This window comes from Arachis stenosperma, chromosome 9 (assembly GCF_014773155.1).
Source record: "Arachis stenosperma cultivar V10309 chromosome 9, arast.V10309.gnm1.PFL2, whole genome shotgun sequence".
NCBI classification, from domain to species: domain Eukaryota; kingdom Viridiplantae; phylum Streptophyta; class Magnoliopsida; order Fabales; family Fabaceae; genus Arachis; species Arachis stenosperma.
The window spans coordinates 26,157,500-26,175,619 of record NC_080385.1 but is presented as its reverse complement, the minus strand read 5'-3'; the positions used below and the strand labels follow the sequence as shown (position 1 = coordinate 26,175,619).

Genomic DNA, 18,120 nt, shown 5'->3' with positions numbered 1-18,120 from the left:
GCTCCTAGTTATAATCAATCATTCATACTACTATACGTACTAAATTTTTATTTTAGAGGTCGTAATACCTTGCCATCTCTGAATTATGACTTAAGCATAAGACTCTGTATGGTAGGGTGTTACATTTTCAAATAGAAGAAGAATTAGTAAATGATGAAAATATAGAAAATGAAGAACACATTTTAGATTATTCAAGTGACGAAGATCCAACAATTCCAATACAAGTAAAAAATGAAGCTGGAACATCTAAGGATAATCAATCTCAATTTAAATGGGAAACAGGTTTTGATAATTATGCTTTTAAAAAAGGGTTTATAAATAAAGATTCAAAATATACAAAAATACCATCAAAATACGTTCCTAAAATCCAGGAAATGGAAGGAGAAAGAATGCTCGATTTAGACTGCAAAAAGAACGAAAAAGAAATTTTCGAAAACTGGTTGAATTCCTTCTTATTAGAAGCCTTTACTAATCCAAAACTTAGTGAATTGTCTGGAAGAGACATTTGGAATTACATAGGATTTCATACTAAAGGAACTATAAGAAATTATATGACATCAATAGAAAACCAAATAATAGAAGAATTAGAAACAAAAACAACAGCTTATGATAAGATATTATATATAATGATGATTCTATATAAAGAATTTTTTGGAAAAAATATTATAGATCATAGACAAGAAGTCTATAATAAAGAATATCAAGAAGCAAAAACCATTTAGCTAATATTCAGATATATGATTTATGTAATGTGGAGTCTTATATATGTGAATATAGAATACATTATTACAAATTAAAAGAAGAAGATAAAAATCATTATCTTAGTATGTATATAACAAAACTTCCATATCCTGCTAATGAATTTATAATGGGAAGATTTATAAGAGAAATAAATAGAGGAACAATTGAAAATAATTTTGATGGAGCAACCTCTGCAATAAGAGAGGAAATAAAAGAACGTTGTATGCAAGAAGCAACTCAAAAAAGATTTGCAAATATAATTAGAATTTGCTGTCAGGATAATGAAGAGATACCTCAAAAATATGGTCTTAATAAAAATTTTCAAAGAAAAAGAAAATATCAATTTAGAAGAAGAAAATACTATCCAAACTGGAGAAAAAAGAGATATTTTAGAAAAGAAAATAACAATAAAAACAAAAGACAAAGAAATAACTATTGTCCAAATAAAAAAGAAAATTGTAAATGTTGGTATTGCCAAGAAAAAGGACACTACGCAAATGAATGCCCAAAAAAGAAGAATAAAAAGGATCTTACTAAACAAATAGAAATTGCTAAGTCTTGTTTCATGGAACCATTAGAAGAATCCGATGATAACTTAGACTATATTTTTGAATATGTCTCAGAAACAGACTCAGAGACTGAGTAATAATGCTACATTTATTACTATAAAAATAACAGAAAAGTTTATAAATGCTTTCATAGATTCTGGAGCAACACAATGCTTTGCTAGTTCAAATATAAAACTTGATTGGAAAAAATTAAAGAAACCATTAAGAGTTAGAATAGCTGACAAATCAATACATAAAATTGACCAAAAAGCAGAGATGGTTGAAATTTTTATTCAAAATTATAGGTTCATTGTTCCATCTATATATATGTTAGATTCTGGAATGGATTTTATCATAGGAAATAACTTTTTAAAGCTATATCATCCATTCATTCAAGAATTAACATATATAGTTCTAAAAGCTCCACACAATTCTTCAATAAATCAAAAATTAAAACGTATAAAAATACCAACTACTACTATAGATAAGATCTTAAAATTTAAAATATTTTCTATATTAGAAACATGTTATTTAAATCTATACTTTCAGATAAATATTCCAAAAAATAATCTTGAAATAAAAATAGAAGAACTCTTGGATGAAATTTGTGCTGAAAATCCTTTAGATATTAAAAATACAAATAACGAATTAGTAAGCATTAAATTAAAAGATCCCACAAAAGAGATAAATGTTCCAAATAAAATTCCTTATTCCGCAAGAGATAGAGAAGAGTTCTCATTAGAATGTAAAGATCTTTTGGAAAAAGGAATTATAAGATTAAGTAAAAGTCCTCATGCGGCTCCAGCTTTTTACGTTGAAAACAATAATGAAATTAAAAGGGGAAAACGAAGAATGGTAATAAACTATAAGAAAATGAATGAAGCAACTATTGGTGATGCTCATAAACTTCCAAGAAAAGATTCTATTTTAGAAAAAATCAAGGGAGCAACTTGGTTTTCATCTCTTGATGCAAAATCAGGATATTGGCAACTTCGTTTAGACGAAGAAACAAAGAAATTAACTGCTTTTACTTGCCCAACAAAAGAATCAACAAGTGTGTTGCTTTATGAATGGAATGTATTACCATTCGGATTAAAGCAAGCCCCAGGTATTTATCAAAGATTTATTTAAGAAAAACTAAAAGAGTTAAATGAATTTGTTTTAGTATACATTGATGATATACTAATTTTTACAAAACAGGATAAAGAAGATCATCTTCAAAAATTATTAATAGTTTTAGAAAGATGTAAACAGAAAGGATTAGTTCTTAGCAAAAAGAAAGCAAGAATAGCAAAACAAGAAATAGAGTTTCTTGGATTAATTCTATCCACTCAAGGAAAGCTAAAACTTCAACCAAATGGTAAATTTATTTCCTAACAGAATAGAAGATAGAAAATAATTACAAAGATTTTTAGGGTGTATAAATTATATTTCGGATTAAGGATTTTTAAGGAATATAACAGAATACACTAAAAGCTTATTTCCAAAAATAAGTACTAAAAAAGAATGGAAATGGGATGAAAAAGATAGTATACAAATTCAAAGAATTAAAGAATTATGTGAAAAACTTCCAGAACTTTATATTCCAGAAGAAAATGACTACTTAATAGTAGAAACAGATGCTTCAGACATAACCTGGTCAGGATGTCTAAAAGCTAAGAAAGCTATAAAAAGTTTGGAACAAGAAAAAGAATCACTAGATTCTAAATATCCCCCAAAGGAATTACTTTGCAGGTATATTTCAGGGACTTTTACTCCAACAGAACAGAGATATACCACTCATGAAAAGGAAACTCTAGCAGTAATTAAATCTCTTAAGAAATGGAAAATTGATTTACTACCCAGGGAATTTACATTAAGGACAGATTCAAGTTACCTAACAGGTTTCATACGATATAACTTAAAAGTTGATTATAATCATGGACGATTGGTAAGATGGCAATTATTTTTGTTACAATATCCAATAAAAATTGAATATATTAAGGGTGACAAAAATGTTATTGCAGATACATTAACAAGAGAATGGAGTTCGTCTACAACGCATTAGATCAAGAAATCCAGAAATACGAACAAGAACTCGAAAAATGCAAGCATTGTCAGCAAATAAGGACACAGATCCAATCCCTCAAGAAGGCCATCGAAGCAATGAAATCAACACAACAACCAAAACCATCAGAGTTCAGCCAGCTAAGCGTGGTGGACAAATCAGGTGAAGAAAAATTCCAGAAAATAAAACAATTGCTGAAATTATCAAAAAATCGCCCAAGATAAAAAATATTATGTAATTTATAATGGCCCCATGAAAGGAGTATATGATGCCTGGGAAAAAGCAGCACCATTTACACATCAATCAAGGATAATTCATAAAGGAGGGTTTTTAACACTGGAAGAAGCAAAGGAATCTTTCAGGGAATATGAAGCTCTTCATCCAGAGCAAACCCTAAAAAGAGCAGATAAAGCTCCAATTCAAACCCAGAGAACAGGAATAATAAGAAACATTCCTACAAGGGCTGAAATCAAGGAAAAGAAAAGGGTCTGTAGATCAAATCTCAGAGAAACCCTTAACATAGTCCTGAATTGGACTGAAGAAAAAAGGGCAATCTTGGGATATTATCCTATTGCCAAAGAACAGCTAACAAAGCTAGTTATATTTCCAGATGCTTCCCTATCTAACACCTATCAGTTTTTCCAGTATGGATTAATTGATACAATTTTAATTTTTAATGATTTGAAAATTATTAGTGAGTTTCCTGCAGGATTCATTGATGCAGTAAAGAGATTTAAAAATATGATTGACAACGTAAATCCAAGGGATATATCCCTAAAATTTACGAATAGTCAACCTATTTTTAATGAAGAAGAAGAATGCTTGGTTCCAGCACATCAAGTAATATTCATGTCCGTCTTCCCAGGAAATTTTCAACCAATTGATCAAGTTCAAGATTTAACAATCTACAGTCATGAAGGAAGACTAGCCAGCACACTAGCAAGGGTCTTCGAAAGAACTCAAAAGATAACAAGGGAATCTCACACAAGAATCAATTATAAAAGCAGAAATACTTTGCTTGTGTCCAGTAAAAGGAATGAAATTGAAGAAAGAGAGATGAGACTCTTAGTGGAATTTGAATCAGCATTCTACAACTTATCTGGACTCTTAGAAAAGCTCCCCGAAGGGATAAAGAGGAATCTCTGCTATTTGATAAAAGACAGAGAAGACCACAAGTGCCAGCTATATGCCTCCGAGTTATCTGAAGAAAGCAATAATGAAACGGAATCAACCCACATGATAAAGGAAGAAGACAACGCATCTGAAGGTCACATAATGAAAGAGGAGGACAGCACATCTGAAACACCTCTCAACATTATTGCATAGTGACGTAAGCGCTTAGGTCATAGAGCACCAACAATGTAGTTGGTGCAAGATAATAAACAATGACGTAAGCAATGACGTCATAAGAAGGGTAAGGATGGGAATTGTCCATCAGACCCAACCATTATAAATAGGTTGCTTAGGCAATTGTAGAAGGCATCAGACAATAGAAAGCAGGAGGCTAAGAGTACTCATATGCTAGGAGAGCAAGGAGGAAGCTGCCAAGGCGATTCTATAGTCTGAAGAAGAATTCCCTTAGGATAAACCAATTCTAAACTCCCCTCTAGAGTTAGTATCTACAATCTCCCCTCTGGAGATAAAAACATCTTATGTAAAATATTCTAAATAAAGGAAGTTTTTCTCCAGAAAGGTACGCCTTTATCCTAATCTCTTAGTTATGAATTATTTAGAAAGTTTAGAATTAATAGAAGAATCTGACTATTATAGATTATCTGCCTTATTAGATAATGAAAAACAGGCTGTTCTAAAAACAGAATTAAATCTCAAATCAAATGAAAATTTTAATAAACAAAATCTTTTAAAAGAAGTTTTTAATAGAAAAAATATAATATACTATGGAAAAATTCAACTTGAAGCCCCTATAAAGATAAAATCCGCCAATGGAGAACTTGAAATAGCTTTGATAAATGATGAAGAATTGAGTAAACAGATTGAGAAAATTAAGGATCAACAAAAAAGATCTAAAATTGGATGGATCCATATTAGTACTATACAAGTCTTAATCAAATCTACATATATGAAAGGAATTAATTCACCAATAAGCTTAGCAATCTGTGACAAAAGAATTACTGATGACCCAATAGATCAAATAATTGGAATTGTTCATGGAAACTTGGCTAACGTAAATGTTAAATTCAATGCCCATCTTGGATATGCTATACCTTTGTCAACTGAAAATCTTGGAAGATCTATAAGTTTGGCTTATAAATTTCACAGAAAGAATCTAATGGAACAAGATGATGAACCATTTTCAATTACATATGCAATAAATTATGCTTTAACAAATAGGCATCATAGTATAATATTTAAAAACAGAGAAAGAATTTATGTTGATGAATTATTTCAGAAAATTGTAAAGACAGAAATACCAAAATATAAAGCTATTGAAAATCCAGTTCTTTTACTAAAAGAACCATCAGGAAAATTAGTTTCATCGAATTTTCAAATAAGAGAATCTAAAATTAATAGCCCTTTAAGTTTATCTAAGTTAAAGACTAAAGAAGAAAATTCTGAAATAAAAGAATTAACAAAAAAGGTCGAAAAATTAAATGAAACCCTAAACACTAAGTTATGACAATAAATAAAGAAAAAATATATGTAACCTATCAAGACAAGAAACAAGAGCTCTTTGAAAGAGAAAATCGGTTGAATTATTTACAGTTTTCTGAAATAAATCAAAGAGCATTTAAAGCTCTAAAAATAATCTATGACAAATTGAAAGGAGAAGTTGAAGAGTTAGAAAAAATAATAGAATCCCTAGAAAATAGTGATGAATCGATGATAGAATTTGCAGAAATTCTAAGATAAATAATGAAGTTTACAAAGATTGAAAGACCAGAAAACAAAATAAAAAGAAAAAGGGCGAAAAAATTAAAAAGTAAAATAAAGGAGTATAAAAGGGAATTAAATAATCTTCAGTTCGAAATTAATGACCTTATAATAAAAAGGATAGAAATAAGAACAAATATAAACAAGTTGGAGATAAACTTAAAAAATTTATAAATGCCTGAAAAACCATATTATGACTTAAAAGAATTAAAGTTGTTGAAAGAAAAAATGGAAAATGAAGTTGAAAAATTAAAAAGATATTTAGAAACAACAGAAAGTGTAGAAATAAAAAAAGTTTTTGAGGATTTGAAAAATTATATTAAAGAAAAGGACAAACAGATAAAAGATTTTATATACAATAATTCATGCAAAAAAGAATATTATAAACTAAAACAAGATTGAAAAACTATAAAAATGAAATCAGAATTAGTAATAGTAGAAATTGTCAATACTTTTGATTATGAAACTGCAAATTATAAAGTACCACCAACCAAATCTATACAAATTATAAAAGCAAAATACGAAGAATTTTTGAAAAAGAAATTACATTTTAAAAATTGGTATCACAGCCAAGTTAACGATTAAGGGTAACACTTTCTCTTTAAGTAACACTTTTAGTGACACGCTTTTAAAATCAACAAATAACCATAAAAGACAAAAATCTTTACAAATGCATCTGTACACTAGATGCCCCTATAAACATACATGCTTAAGAGTATCTCCAATAATTATATTACTCTAATGTTTTGTCTCATTTTAACCTGAAAATTCAATGTGAGATTTTTTGTTATGAAGTTATAATGTTTATTTAACGGAGGTTTAATAAATTATATAAGTAGTACTATTTTACTCATCTTTCTTTTATAATTTTAAAGATGGTATATGTTTTAATTTTAAATTATTTCAATTACAATAAAAATAAAAAAGTTATGTTACGTATAAATTAAAATTAGCCATTAAAATTAGTTATCAGTATAAAATATATGATAGAATACAAATAAATATTGAAAATAAAATAAATTATACACGTATTTATATACAAATATAATGGTGACTGATTTTAGTGGCTAATTTTAATATAATAACATTTTTGAAATAAAAAATAATACCTAAAATTAATTCTATTAAGGTCGCTCTAAAGAGTTACCATAAGTTGATTTAGTCAAATTTCGAATATAAATGTACTTATTGCAAGACATGTATGATTGACTCTAGGGGTGCATAGACCCGATCCGGTCCGAAGGTCTGGCCCGGTTTTGAACATTTTATAGGCTAATTTGGTGTGATTTTATTGGGTTTAGGGTCGGGTAAGGGTCTTAAAAATAGACCCGGTCATTATTTCGGGTCGGATCCGGGTCATAGTTCGGGTCACCCGAAATCGGCCTGGTGGCCCAGTCATCATACACAATTAATATTTTGTGTTATTAGTGATAGATCATGACTATTCTTATGTGAAATTTAAGTATTGTAAACCTTAATATTTTGTGTTATTAGTCATTATAAGACTATAAGTTAATGTTTTATGTTTAGAATGCATAAGACTTTAGACTAATGCATAATATTGTGTTATTTGTATTGATTTAAATATTTGGTATTATTAGACAATTGTGGTTATACTTTAATTTTAAAGAAGGGTTGGTTATTGTTATATTTTTCTAAGTGAATTTTACCATGTTAAATAATGGTTGGAGTCTTGGAAATTTGAATATTTTTACATGCTAACTTACAAGAAGGTATCAACGTAATGTAATGTTAACGGTTCGGTTTTTACCGGATTTTCACCCGATATAATTGTGGCCCGAAAGTGTATTAGTTTCATCGGGTCTATGGTTGAGTTCGGATCTAATAAATAGATCCGGTGTATATTTCAAGTCAGGTCTGAATCCCATTAAACCCAGTTTCACCCGACCCATATGCACCCCTATGATTGACCATCGAATAAGTCCTTTAAGGCCAGAAAATGAACCCTACCCTAGTTTCCTCTTTTCTTTTTTTTTTGTAGTTTTTTTGGTCAGGTATAATTACTTTTTCCGGGTTTTTTTCTGTTTTTGGCCCAAGATTCATTTGCCAATAAAAAAGTAAACCGGAAAATACACGTGTTCAAGTCCAAAAAACAAAAAATACAGGTGTTTCATCCGATACGGTCATAGTCGTCAATTCATACGGATTACAGAATAATGACAAACACTAGGCTGATAACTTCCCATCTCAGTTCTCGCCACGATTTTATTTTCCAGCTCTTGCTTTTGGACACTCACTTCTTTACATATAAACCCCTAGCTTTAAAAATATCACCGATGATCACACTTTCCAATAACCCTACCTTAAACCCAGTACCAATGCCTCAGGACGACGATGAAGACCCTCGAAACGGCGCCGTAGAGGCAAACGACCACGCCCACCAAAGCCCCTTAAAGAAGCCCAGACTGACCCGACCCATTTCTGAACCCGACATTCTGCAAGAGTTCTCCCACCACCAACAGGGCTTTGCCAGAATTAACAACGGCAGCTTTGGGAGCTGCCCGCGGTCAGTTCTCTCTGCCCAGAATACGTGGCATCTCCGATTCCTGCAGCAACCCGATGAGTTTTTCTTCAACTCGCTCCGAAAGGGGATCCTCGAGTCACGCGCCGCCGTGAAGGCTTTAATCAACGCCGACGACGTTGATGACGTGTCACTCGTCGACAATGCTACAACCGCCGCCGCTATCGTCCTCCAGCAGGTCGGCCGCCAGTTCGCTGACGGAAGCTTCCGCAAGAACGACGCCGTCATCATGTTCCACTGCGCGTTCCCGGCGGTGAAGAAATCCATCGGCGCATACATCGGCCCCGCTGGTGGCTCCGTCGTGGAGGTTCGGCTTCCCTTTCCAGTTCGCAGCGATGAGGAGATTATTGCGGAGTTCAAGAAGGGGCTTGAGCGAGGTAAGATTAATGGCGGAAGGGTTAGGTTTGCGATGATTGATCACATAACTTCGATGCCTTCGGTTGTTCTTCCCGTTCGGGAATTGATTAGGATTTGCAGGGAGGAAGGTGTGGACCAGGTCTTCGTCGATGGCGCCCACTCCATAGGGAGCGTGCCTGTCGACGTGAAGGAAATTGATGCTGATTTCTACGTGAGCAATTTGTATAAATGGTTCTTTGCACCGCCTGCTGTGGCTTTCTTACACTGCAAGAATTCGAAAGGTTTGGTGGATTTGCACCACCCAGTCGTGTCCCAAGAGTATGGGAAGGGGTTGGCGTTAGAGAGCTCCTGGGTTGGGAACAGAGACTATACTCCCCAGCTCGTGGTGCCGTCGATTTTGGAGTTTGTGAACCGGTTCGAAGGTGGTATTAAGGGGATCATGAAGAGGAACCATGATGGGGTTGTGAAGATGGGGACTATGCTGGCTGAATCATGGGGAACAATGCTGGGGTCGCCGCCAGAGATGTGCGCAAGCATGATCATGGTTGGATTGCCTTCTAGGCTATGTGTGACGAGTGATGATGATGCCATGAGTTTAAGGACGCACCTGAGGGTGTATCACAGGATTGAAGTTCCTACATATTACCAGGCTTTGAGGAATGAAGATAGGGATCCCAAGGACAAGGACGGATTTATAACTGGTTATGTTAGGATATCTCGTCAAATTTATAACACAGATGAGGATTATCATAGGCTTAAGAATGCAATTAATCAGATTTTGGAGGATGGGAAAATTTGCAGCATGCTTCCTGTTGAGTGATCCAAAAAGAGCGAATAGGTATTTTTTCCATGACAACTTCACCCGCTTTTGAATTGTTCGATTTTAAACTAACATATGCTTGAAGAGCACATTTTATGAGTATACCCAATTTTCCTGTTGTGCTTGGAGTTAAACATTTATTCCACCTAGTTGCTTTGCAATTTAACATGTAGCATAGCTTGATAGCTTCTGATCTCTGTATGTCTATAATTGATTGTACCTATGATTGAAATTGTTAAAAGAAACCATTAAACCAAGCTGTTGTTGGAGTGTACAAATGATCAACATCCTTTAATGATCATGTGCTGTTTGAGAAACTTTCCCGTCAAAGAACCATTTGCATTCAAGGATCCACTGGCCATTGGGTTTTTAACCAGTTCAGAACTAGTTTCGTTGTCTTCAAGCAATTTTATTTTAAGAAACTGAACCAAAATTTCAGTTTAAATTCAGTTGAATTTGGTCTTTCTAATGAACCATTAGTATAAGGAATAGAATTGTGATAAAATTGCCACATAACTACATAATAGTAATAGTGATAGGGATAGGGATAGTGATAATGATAGCAATAGCGATAGAGAAAGCGAGAGCCATAGCCACAGTGAGAGCCACGGCCACAATTTATGACTCAAAATTATGGATGTATTCACTTTGACTACTTTATAGTTCATTGGAGCTCATAAATTTAGCCACAGCAACAACGATAGCAATATACGATGTCGATTTATGACTCAAAATTTTGATGGATGCATTCACTTTGGCTACTTTATAGTTCATTGAAGCTCAAAATTTTTTGGATATGGGTACTCTGTGCTACAGGTAAACTGCATTTACATTGTAAATCGAGAAATAAAGAAACATATGAATTGGTGTTTACCTAGTTATTATATAAATTTGCATTTATCTACTTTCTTTAGACATCATGTATCTGCGTTTAAAATAGAAATGTTTAAATTAGTGTCTGTTTCTAGGACTATGAGAATATGTGTTTTTAAATGGAAGAAATAGTTACCATGGTGGAATGAATTACAGTCTATAAGTGGTTCTATCAAGAAGAGCAACATGTGTGCAAAATACCTTTTTCAATACTTCATGCAAAATTTTTTATTTGGTGGATGCACTAGGATAATTCATTTTTTCTCATGGTATAATCTCAACAACAAAGACCATTAAAATTATATAACATGCTTCATAATAGATGGTTTTTTTAAGTATTGTTGTGGTGCCTAAGATTTAGGTTCAAAATCAAATTCGTCCCCAACGTTATTTTGGATTTAAAGTCATTTTGGATTTAAAGTCGTCCCCAACGTTTCATTTGGTATTAAAATCGTCCTTTTTAATAAAATTTTTAATTTTATTACTAAATTCCCCTAATAAAAAAAATTATAAAATAAAAAAGGAAAGAACGCCAAAGGGGTGGGGGGAGGAAGAGGGGGAAGGGGGGAAGGGAAGATGAGGGGAAAGAGAAGAGGGGGAGGGGGGATGGCGCCGGCCACTGCCACTGCCAGGGAGAGAGCTTGCCGTCGCGCTCCGCCGCTGCCGCCGCTGCTACTAACCTCGCCGCCGCTACACCTCGCCGATTCTGAAAGAAGAAGAGGGAGAATGGGGACGGCGCTGGCCACTGCCACTGCCAGGGAGAGAGTTTGCCGTCGTGCTCCTCCACTGCCGCCGCTGCTACTGACCTCGCCGCCACTGCACCTTGCCGATTCTGCTTCTGCTTCTGCTTCGGCTTCTGCTTCTAATTCTTCTTCCGATTCTGCTTCTGCATCGGCTTCTGCTTCCAATTCGGTTTCTTCCGATTCGGCTCCTGCTTCTGCTTCTTCCGCTTCTGCTTCTGCATCTGCTTCTACTTTTGTTTCTGATTCTGATTTTAATGTGTTATTTTTCTGATTTCATTGTTGTTGTATATTGATTTTGTTGTTGAATTTGATGTTTTTCTGAATTTGAATAATGTATTATTGTTAGTGTTGAATATTGTGTTCTTGAATTTGATTATTGGTATTTGCTGGGAGTAAGGGAGGTGGTGGTAGAGGGTATTTTTGTCCGTAAAAAGTCGAAAGGACGATTTTAATACCAAATGAAATGTTGGGGGCGATTTTTAATCCAAAATAACGTTGGGGACGAATTTGTTTTTAACTCTAAAACTTAAGGACCAAAATAGTACTTCTCCCTAATAGAAATAATAAAGACCATAAATCTATTCTTCCTTGTGGCCTACCTGACATAACTCTCTTAGCACGTCTAGGGGAAATGTGGATTAAGAAATTGAATATACATGATTTGCAATTTGTTTTAAAGTCATCAACCGGCCTTTTCTACATCTACCTCACCATGCCTGCCTCCGAGTTCGACCGCATCAAGCTCCCACGCACCCTCTTAGATCTTTGCCTCCTTAAGTAAATAAAGATTCCTCTTTTCATTATTATGTTATTATTTTTATAGATTTATTTGAATCAAATTAACATTAGATGAACGAAGCATATGATTAGCTGGAACATTAGTAATTTTAGACAGGTGGGAGAAAGCTTTTTTTTGTGAAAAAAAGAAAATTTTGAAATTTGTTGTGTTGTTTTGAGTGTAAGAGTGTGTTTGAATCTTTTTGTGTAGTTTATTGTGTTGCTGAATTTGATGGATGAAACAATAGAGGAGAAAGTGGAACCTGCGGTTGAGATCGGAGTCGAAGAGGTAAAAGGAAGAGGAAGGGTGGCGATGGTAATGGAGGTAGTGATCGTGGTAGTTGGGAATGAGAGTGATGGCAGAGTTTGGAATTGTAGTGCCAAGAATATTTAGAGAGAGAGAGAATGGATAGATGATGGTATTAGTGGTGGAAAGAATAGTAGTTTAAAAATTTTATTTAATTTTTTAGGATTTAAATAATTTTACCTGTAAAAATTTATTTTTTATAGGTATAAATAGTAGTTTCTATCTTCTATAGATAGATATATTAGCGTTTTTAACTTTCATGGATATAAATAGTAGTTGATAAATTTGACATGTCTAGCATTTTATTTTTAAAACCTCAATGTATCATTTTTTCTTGCAGAATGTAACTCATAGAAAAACTATATGTTAATGTTCTTTCATACTCCATGAAATAAATTTTATTTTGCTCCATAGAATATTCTCATTCATTCATTTCAAATAAATGCAACTGATGGGAAAAAAATAATTTTATATCCTGGAGTAAATAAAAATTTAAGAATTTTTCAAACTTTATTGAATATTCACTATTCATTATTCAATACTACATAAGTACATATGTAAGAAAAACATTATATTCGATATCAAAAACTATTGTGATATTAACTTACACGTGCATCTTTCAAGAAATTTATTGTAGGTATACTTTAGACGTTTTTTACAAAGGAGTAAACAGATAAATCTATTTTATATATATAAAAATAAATATCATGTTTTCTTAAAGCAATTGTAATGAAGTGTTGTTTAGAATTTTAAATATGACATTACATAAAGTAAAATAGTTCCAAATTTCACTTCTCAATAAAATCGCTCTCATTTTTTAGAGACAATTTTATTTTTATGGATAATCAATTAAATTTTGTCATCTTCTTCTACAAATTTAATAAATTAAAATATTTTCTATAATATATAATCTCACAAATATTGATGTACATTTTGTGAGATATAAAATAAATTAAACTAAAAATTGGCATCTCTTCTTATCTATTGCCGCATTAATTTTTTTGCGAAGTTTATAATTTTTATAGATTTTTGAATTTGTTTTTTCTGATATCTCTTCTTATTTAATAGTGTTTATTATCATTAAAATTTATTATTAGGCTATTTTCTAAAAAAATTATCATATTATTTATCTATTATTAATTCTATGAATTAAAATATTAGTCTATTTTTATAAAATAGACCAAACACTTTATGATATGGAATGAAATTTAAAATAAGATGAAAAATTAAAGAAAAGAACTTCTCTACCTCAATTTAATTTTCTGATGCAACCGTTAAAGAAATCATTTTATCTTTTCTGTTCACACTCAAATTTCTTTTAAAGAAACTCAAAAAAAATTCATTAATAAAAAGAGAATAACAAAGAATCTTTAAATAAATCTCCAGTAAATTAGCCTAAAAATGGGCCAAATTTTTCTAAATATCTAATTTGAATTTAAATCTCCTAAAGATACTTAATTTAATCAAATTTGATCTTTATTAGATTAGATCAGATTTGATTTTAATTTAAATTTTCTAAAAATACTATTAAGCAAATCAGAACTAAATCAAATCTTTTAACAAACTCTAACAACAAAACAAACTAAAATAGACTAAAAAATCCTCTTAAACAATAAACACGTATCATTCTCTCCTTCTGCAAAAATATTCATTCTCGAATCTTGATCAATCACTTTTGAAAAATAATCTAGCAACTGAGTCTACTATGCATGCCTTTTGTTCAAGATCGCCTAAACTATCAAATACAAAATAAACTACACTTTGTCATATGTTGAATACTTAAGACATGTTCTATGTTGCCGCTCACTATAAAATAGAATTAGTTGTCCTTCACTCCTTTCATCCATATTAATTCCTTCAAAATTCGCCAATAGATCAGTAATACCTTTAAAATCGGACATGTAAATACTAGGTAAGGCATGGCTAGATATATGAAAAACTGAAGACTTTTTGGATATCATAGACACTAATGCACTGTTGTCTAAACTATAACTTTTAAGATTTCTCTCACAAGTGTGTTTATTTCTTTTCGTTTTTTTTCTCAATGACTTCTCTCTCTCTCTCACTATTCTCTACTTTTTCTCGAAATTCTCTTTTTCACTCAAATATTGACTCTTTTCACTCAAACACTCACTCTTTTTCTTAGTCTCTTCTTCTCTCAAATTCTTTTCTCTTCACTCTTGTTTTTCAAATTGCTCACATTCCAAAAACTCCTTTGAGATCTGTCGCATTTTTTGTTCCTCCAAGTACTTATCTACATCTACAGTATACTCAACAAATTCTTCCATCACTGGCTGTGAAGTAGAATTAAAGATAGGATCAGAAGAAGTCTGCTGATGTCGATCTATAGTATTCTTCTTGAAATTTACAACAGTAAATTTTGTTGTATCCTCAAACTTTGCTCCTTTAGAATACTATGGGGAATTGGAGTTTGAAGAGCATCAAATTGCCATAAATTATTGTTGTGCCTCCACCTTAATTGTCAAATGGATTAAATCCTCCATTGTTGCATAATGATAAAATTTGACCTTATCTGCAATTTTTTTGTTTAATCCAATAAAAAAATTTTATATAAGAATTTTAGGGCTCTTTTCAACGTTAGCCTTACACATCAAATACAATAACTCTTTGTAATATTTTTTTACTGATCTTGAATCTTGTGTCAACTGACGAAACTTTTCAAGAAACTCGTGGTATAATAATAACACACACTGATCTCTTATGATGTATGATGATGACATTTAGATTAGGTCACTCGTGTTTGCATTCATAATTAACTTTTAGGAAAAATTATTGTAAAGGACCGTTAGAAAGATTTAATTATTAAAAATAATTTTTAATATTAAAATTATTAAGAAGGACCAAATTTTTTATAATATTAAAAAAAAAGAATTAAATTTTTTTTATAAAAAAATAAATATATCTTTAATTATTTTTTATTTATTTTTTATAATAATCTTTATGTTGATAAATTTTATTTCTCTTAAAATTTTAGTAATTTTAATTAATTATTTATTTATTTTTATTTATTTTTTATTTTTGTGATATTTACCCAACGAAAAAAAATACAAAAGATCATAAAAGTAAAAAAATAAATAAACTACTAAAATTTTAGGAAAAAAATTGTTAATATAAAAATAAATAAAAAATAATTAAAGATATATTTATCTCTTTATAAAAAGATTTGCTTCTTCCTCTTAAATATTATAAAAAATTTTGGTTCTTTTTAATAATTTTAATATTAAAAGTCCTTTTTAATAATTAAATCTTCCTAACGGTTTTTTACAATAATTTTTCCTAATTTTTACTCTCAATTAAACTTTCCACTCTTGTTTTTTACTATTCTTGAAAATTATTTTACTTTTGCATTTTTTTTTGTTTGACCTTGCTGTTATTATTTTACCTTTTTTTATTTTTTTTTTGGTATACTAAATTACTTTTAACTAATGCAATGGGAAAACAAAAGAAAATCACGAGGCAGTAAGGGAACAATAAATAATAAAAAGAAGGAAAAAATCAAAGGAAGACACGAACTGACGAGAAAAAGAAAACAAGGAATGACGAAAAATAGCAAACAAGGAATGACGGTACCGTGCTCGAACGAACAAGAAATATATATATATATATATATATATATATATATATATATATATATATGTATATATTAGATTTAAAGGAGAACAAATATAGATTAATAAAAATTAATCTAATACCTGAAATTTGATACCAAATAATACTTACTCATCTACTTTAATTTTTTTGGTGACTACTCATCTATTTTAATTTGATTCTCTGAAACAATAATTAAAAAATTTTTCTACTTCTCCTGTTTACACTCAAATTTCTTAAAAGATTAAAAAAAAATTCATTAATAAAAATTTGATTTAAAAAAAAGTAACAAAAAATCTTTAAATATACCCCTAAGAGATCAGTTTAAAAATAAGTCAATTTTTTATATATCTAATTTAAATTTAAATCTCCTAAAAATAACTTAATTTAAATCCTTTTGAACATTTATCACTTTATTTATTATATTTTATAAATTTTTTAATTTATAAAATAAAATTATAAATTGCAAAAGCCAATAGATATTCAATGATATTAAAAAAATTTATTACAAAAATACTTGGACTTGTCAAAACCAAATAGAGAAAAGAATTACGCTTTTCAGTTTTCTTTTCATTACACTTTATCCAAAAACTATATTTAAACAAATACTTCATTATATATACGACATAGATTTACATAATTAAATTTTATTATACTATAAAATTATGATATAATTTTTTATTTAAGCAAATACTTCAACAACAAACAACAACAACAAAGCCTTGTCCCACTAAATGGGGTCGGCTACATGAATCAAACGACGTTATTGTGCTCTGTCATGTATCATGTCTACAGAGAGACCGTTTACATGTAGATCTCGTTTGACCACCTCATGGATGATCTTCTTAGGTCTTCCTCTGCCTTTCGCCCTTTGATAATCTTCCATCTCATCCACTCTCCTGACTGGATGTTCTATCGGTCTTCTTCTCACATGTCCAAATCACCTGAGACGCGATTCAACCATCTTTTCCACAATGAGTGTTACTCCAACTCTCTCTCTTATATCTTCATTCCTTATTTTATCCAATCGTGTATGACCATTCATCCATCTCAACATCTTCATCTCTGCCACACTCAGCTTATGTTCGTGCTCCCTTTTAGCCGCCCAACACTTTGTACCATACAGTATAGCCGGTCTTATAGCGGTGCGATATAATTTACCTTTAAGTTTTAGAGGCACTTTTTTGTCGCATATAAAATCAGATGCACTCCGCCATTTTGACCAACCTGCTTGGATCCTATGATTTACATCCTGTTCAATTTCTCCATTATCATGTATGATGCATCCAAGATACTTAAAACTTTTAACTTTTCTTAGGATGTTTTCTCCAATCTTCACCTCTATATTGGGGTTTTTCCTTCTCAGACTGAACTTATATTCCATATATTCCGTCTTGCTACGGCTTATGCGCAGACCATACACTTCTAAAGCTTCTCTCCATAACTCCAACTTCTTATTTAGATCTTCCCTTGACTCTCTCATAAGGATGATATCATCAGCAAAAAGCATGCACCATGGCACAGACTCTTGGATATGCTTTGTGAGTACTTCCAAGACTAATGTGAAAAGGTATGAACTTAAGGATGATCCCTAGTGCAATCCTATACCAATAGGAAATTCCTCTGTTACACCACTTTAAGTCTTCACACTAGTTGTGACCCCATCATACATGCCTTTAATTGCCCGAATATATGCGATCCTTACTCTCCTCTTTTCTAAAACCTTCCACAAGACCTTCCTTGGTACCCTATCATACGTTTTTTCCAAATCAATAAACATCATATGTAGATCCCTTTTATTAATACAATACCTCTCCATCATCCTTCTTAATAGGTATATCGCTTCAGTGGTAGATCTGTCTGA

General features: G+C 31.4%; 1 protein-coding gene across 1 annotated transcript; it reads left to right on the top strand.

Annotated features, from left to right (window-relative positions):
* Positions 1 to 8,457: 8,457 nt before the first annotated feature.
* Positions 8,458 to 10,204, top strand: LOC130947668 (L-cysteine desulfhydrase). The gene has a single exon (XM_057876371.1). The coding sequence runs from the start codon at positions 8,526 to 8,528 to the stop codon at positions 9,945 to 9,947; it is 1,422 nt and encodes a 473-aa protein (XP_057732354.1). The 5' UTR covers positions 8,458 to 8,525; the 3' UTR covers positions 9,948 to 10,204.
* The last annotated feature ends 7,916 nt before the right edge of the window (positions 10,205 to 18,120 follow it).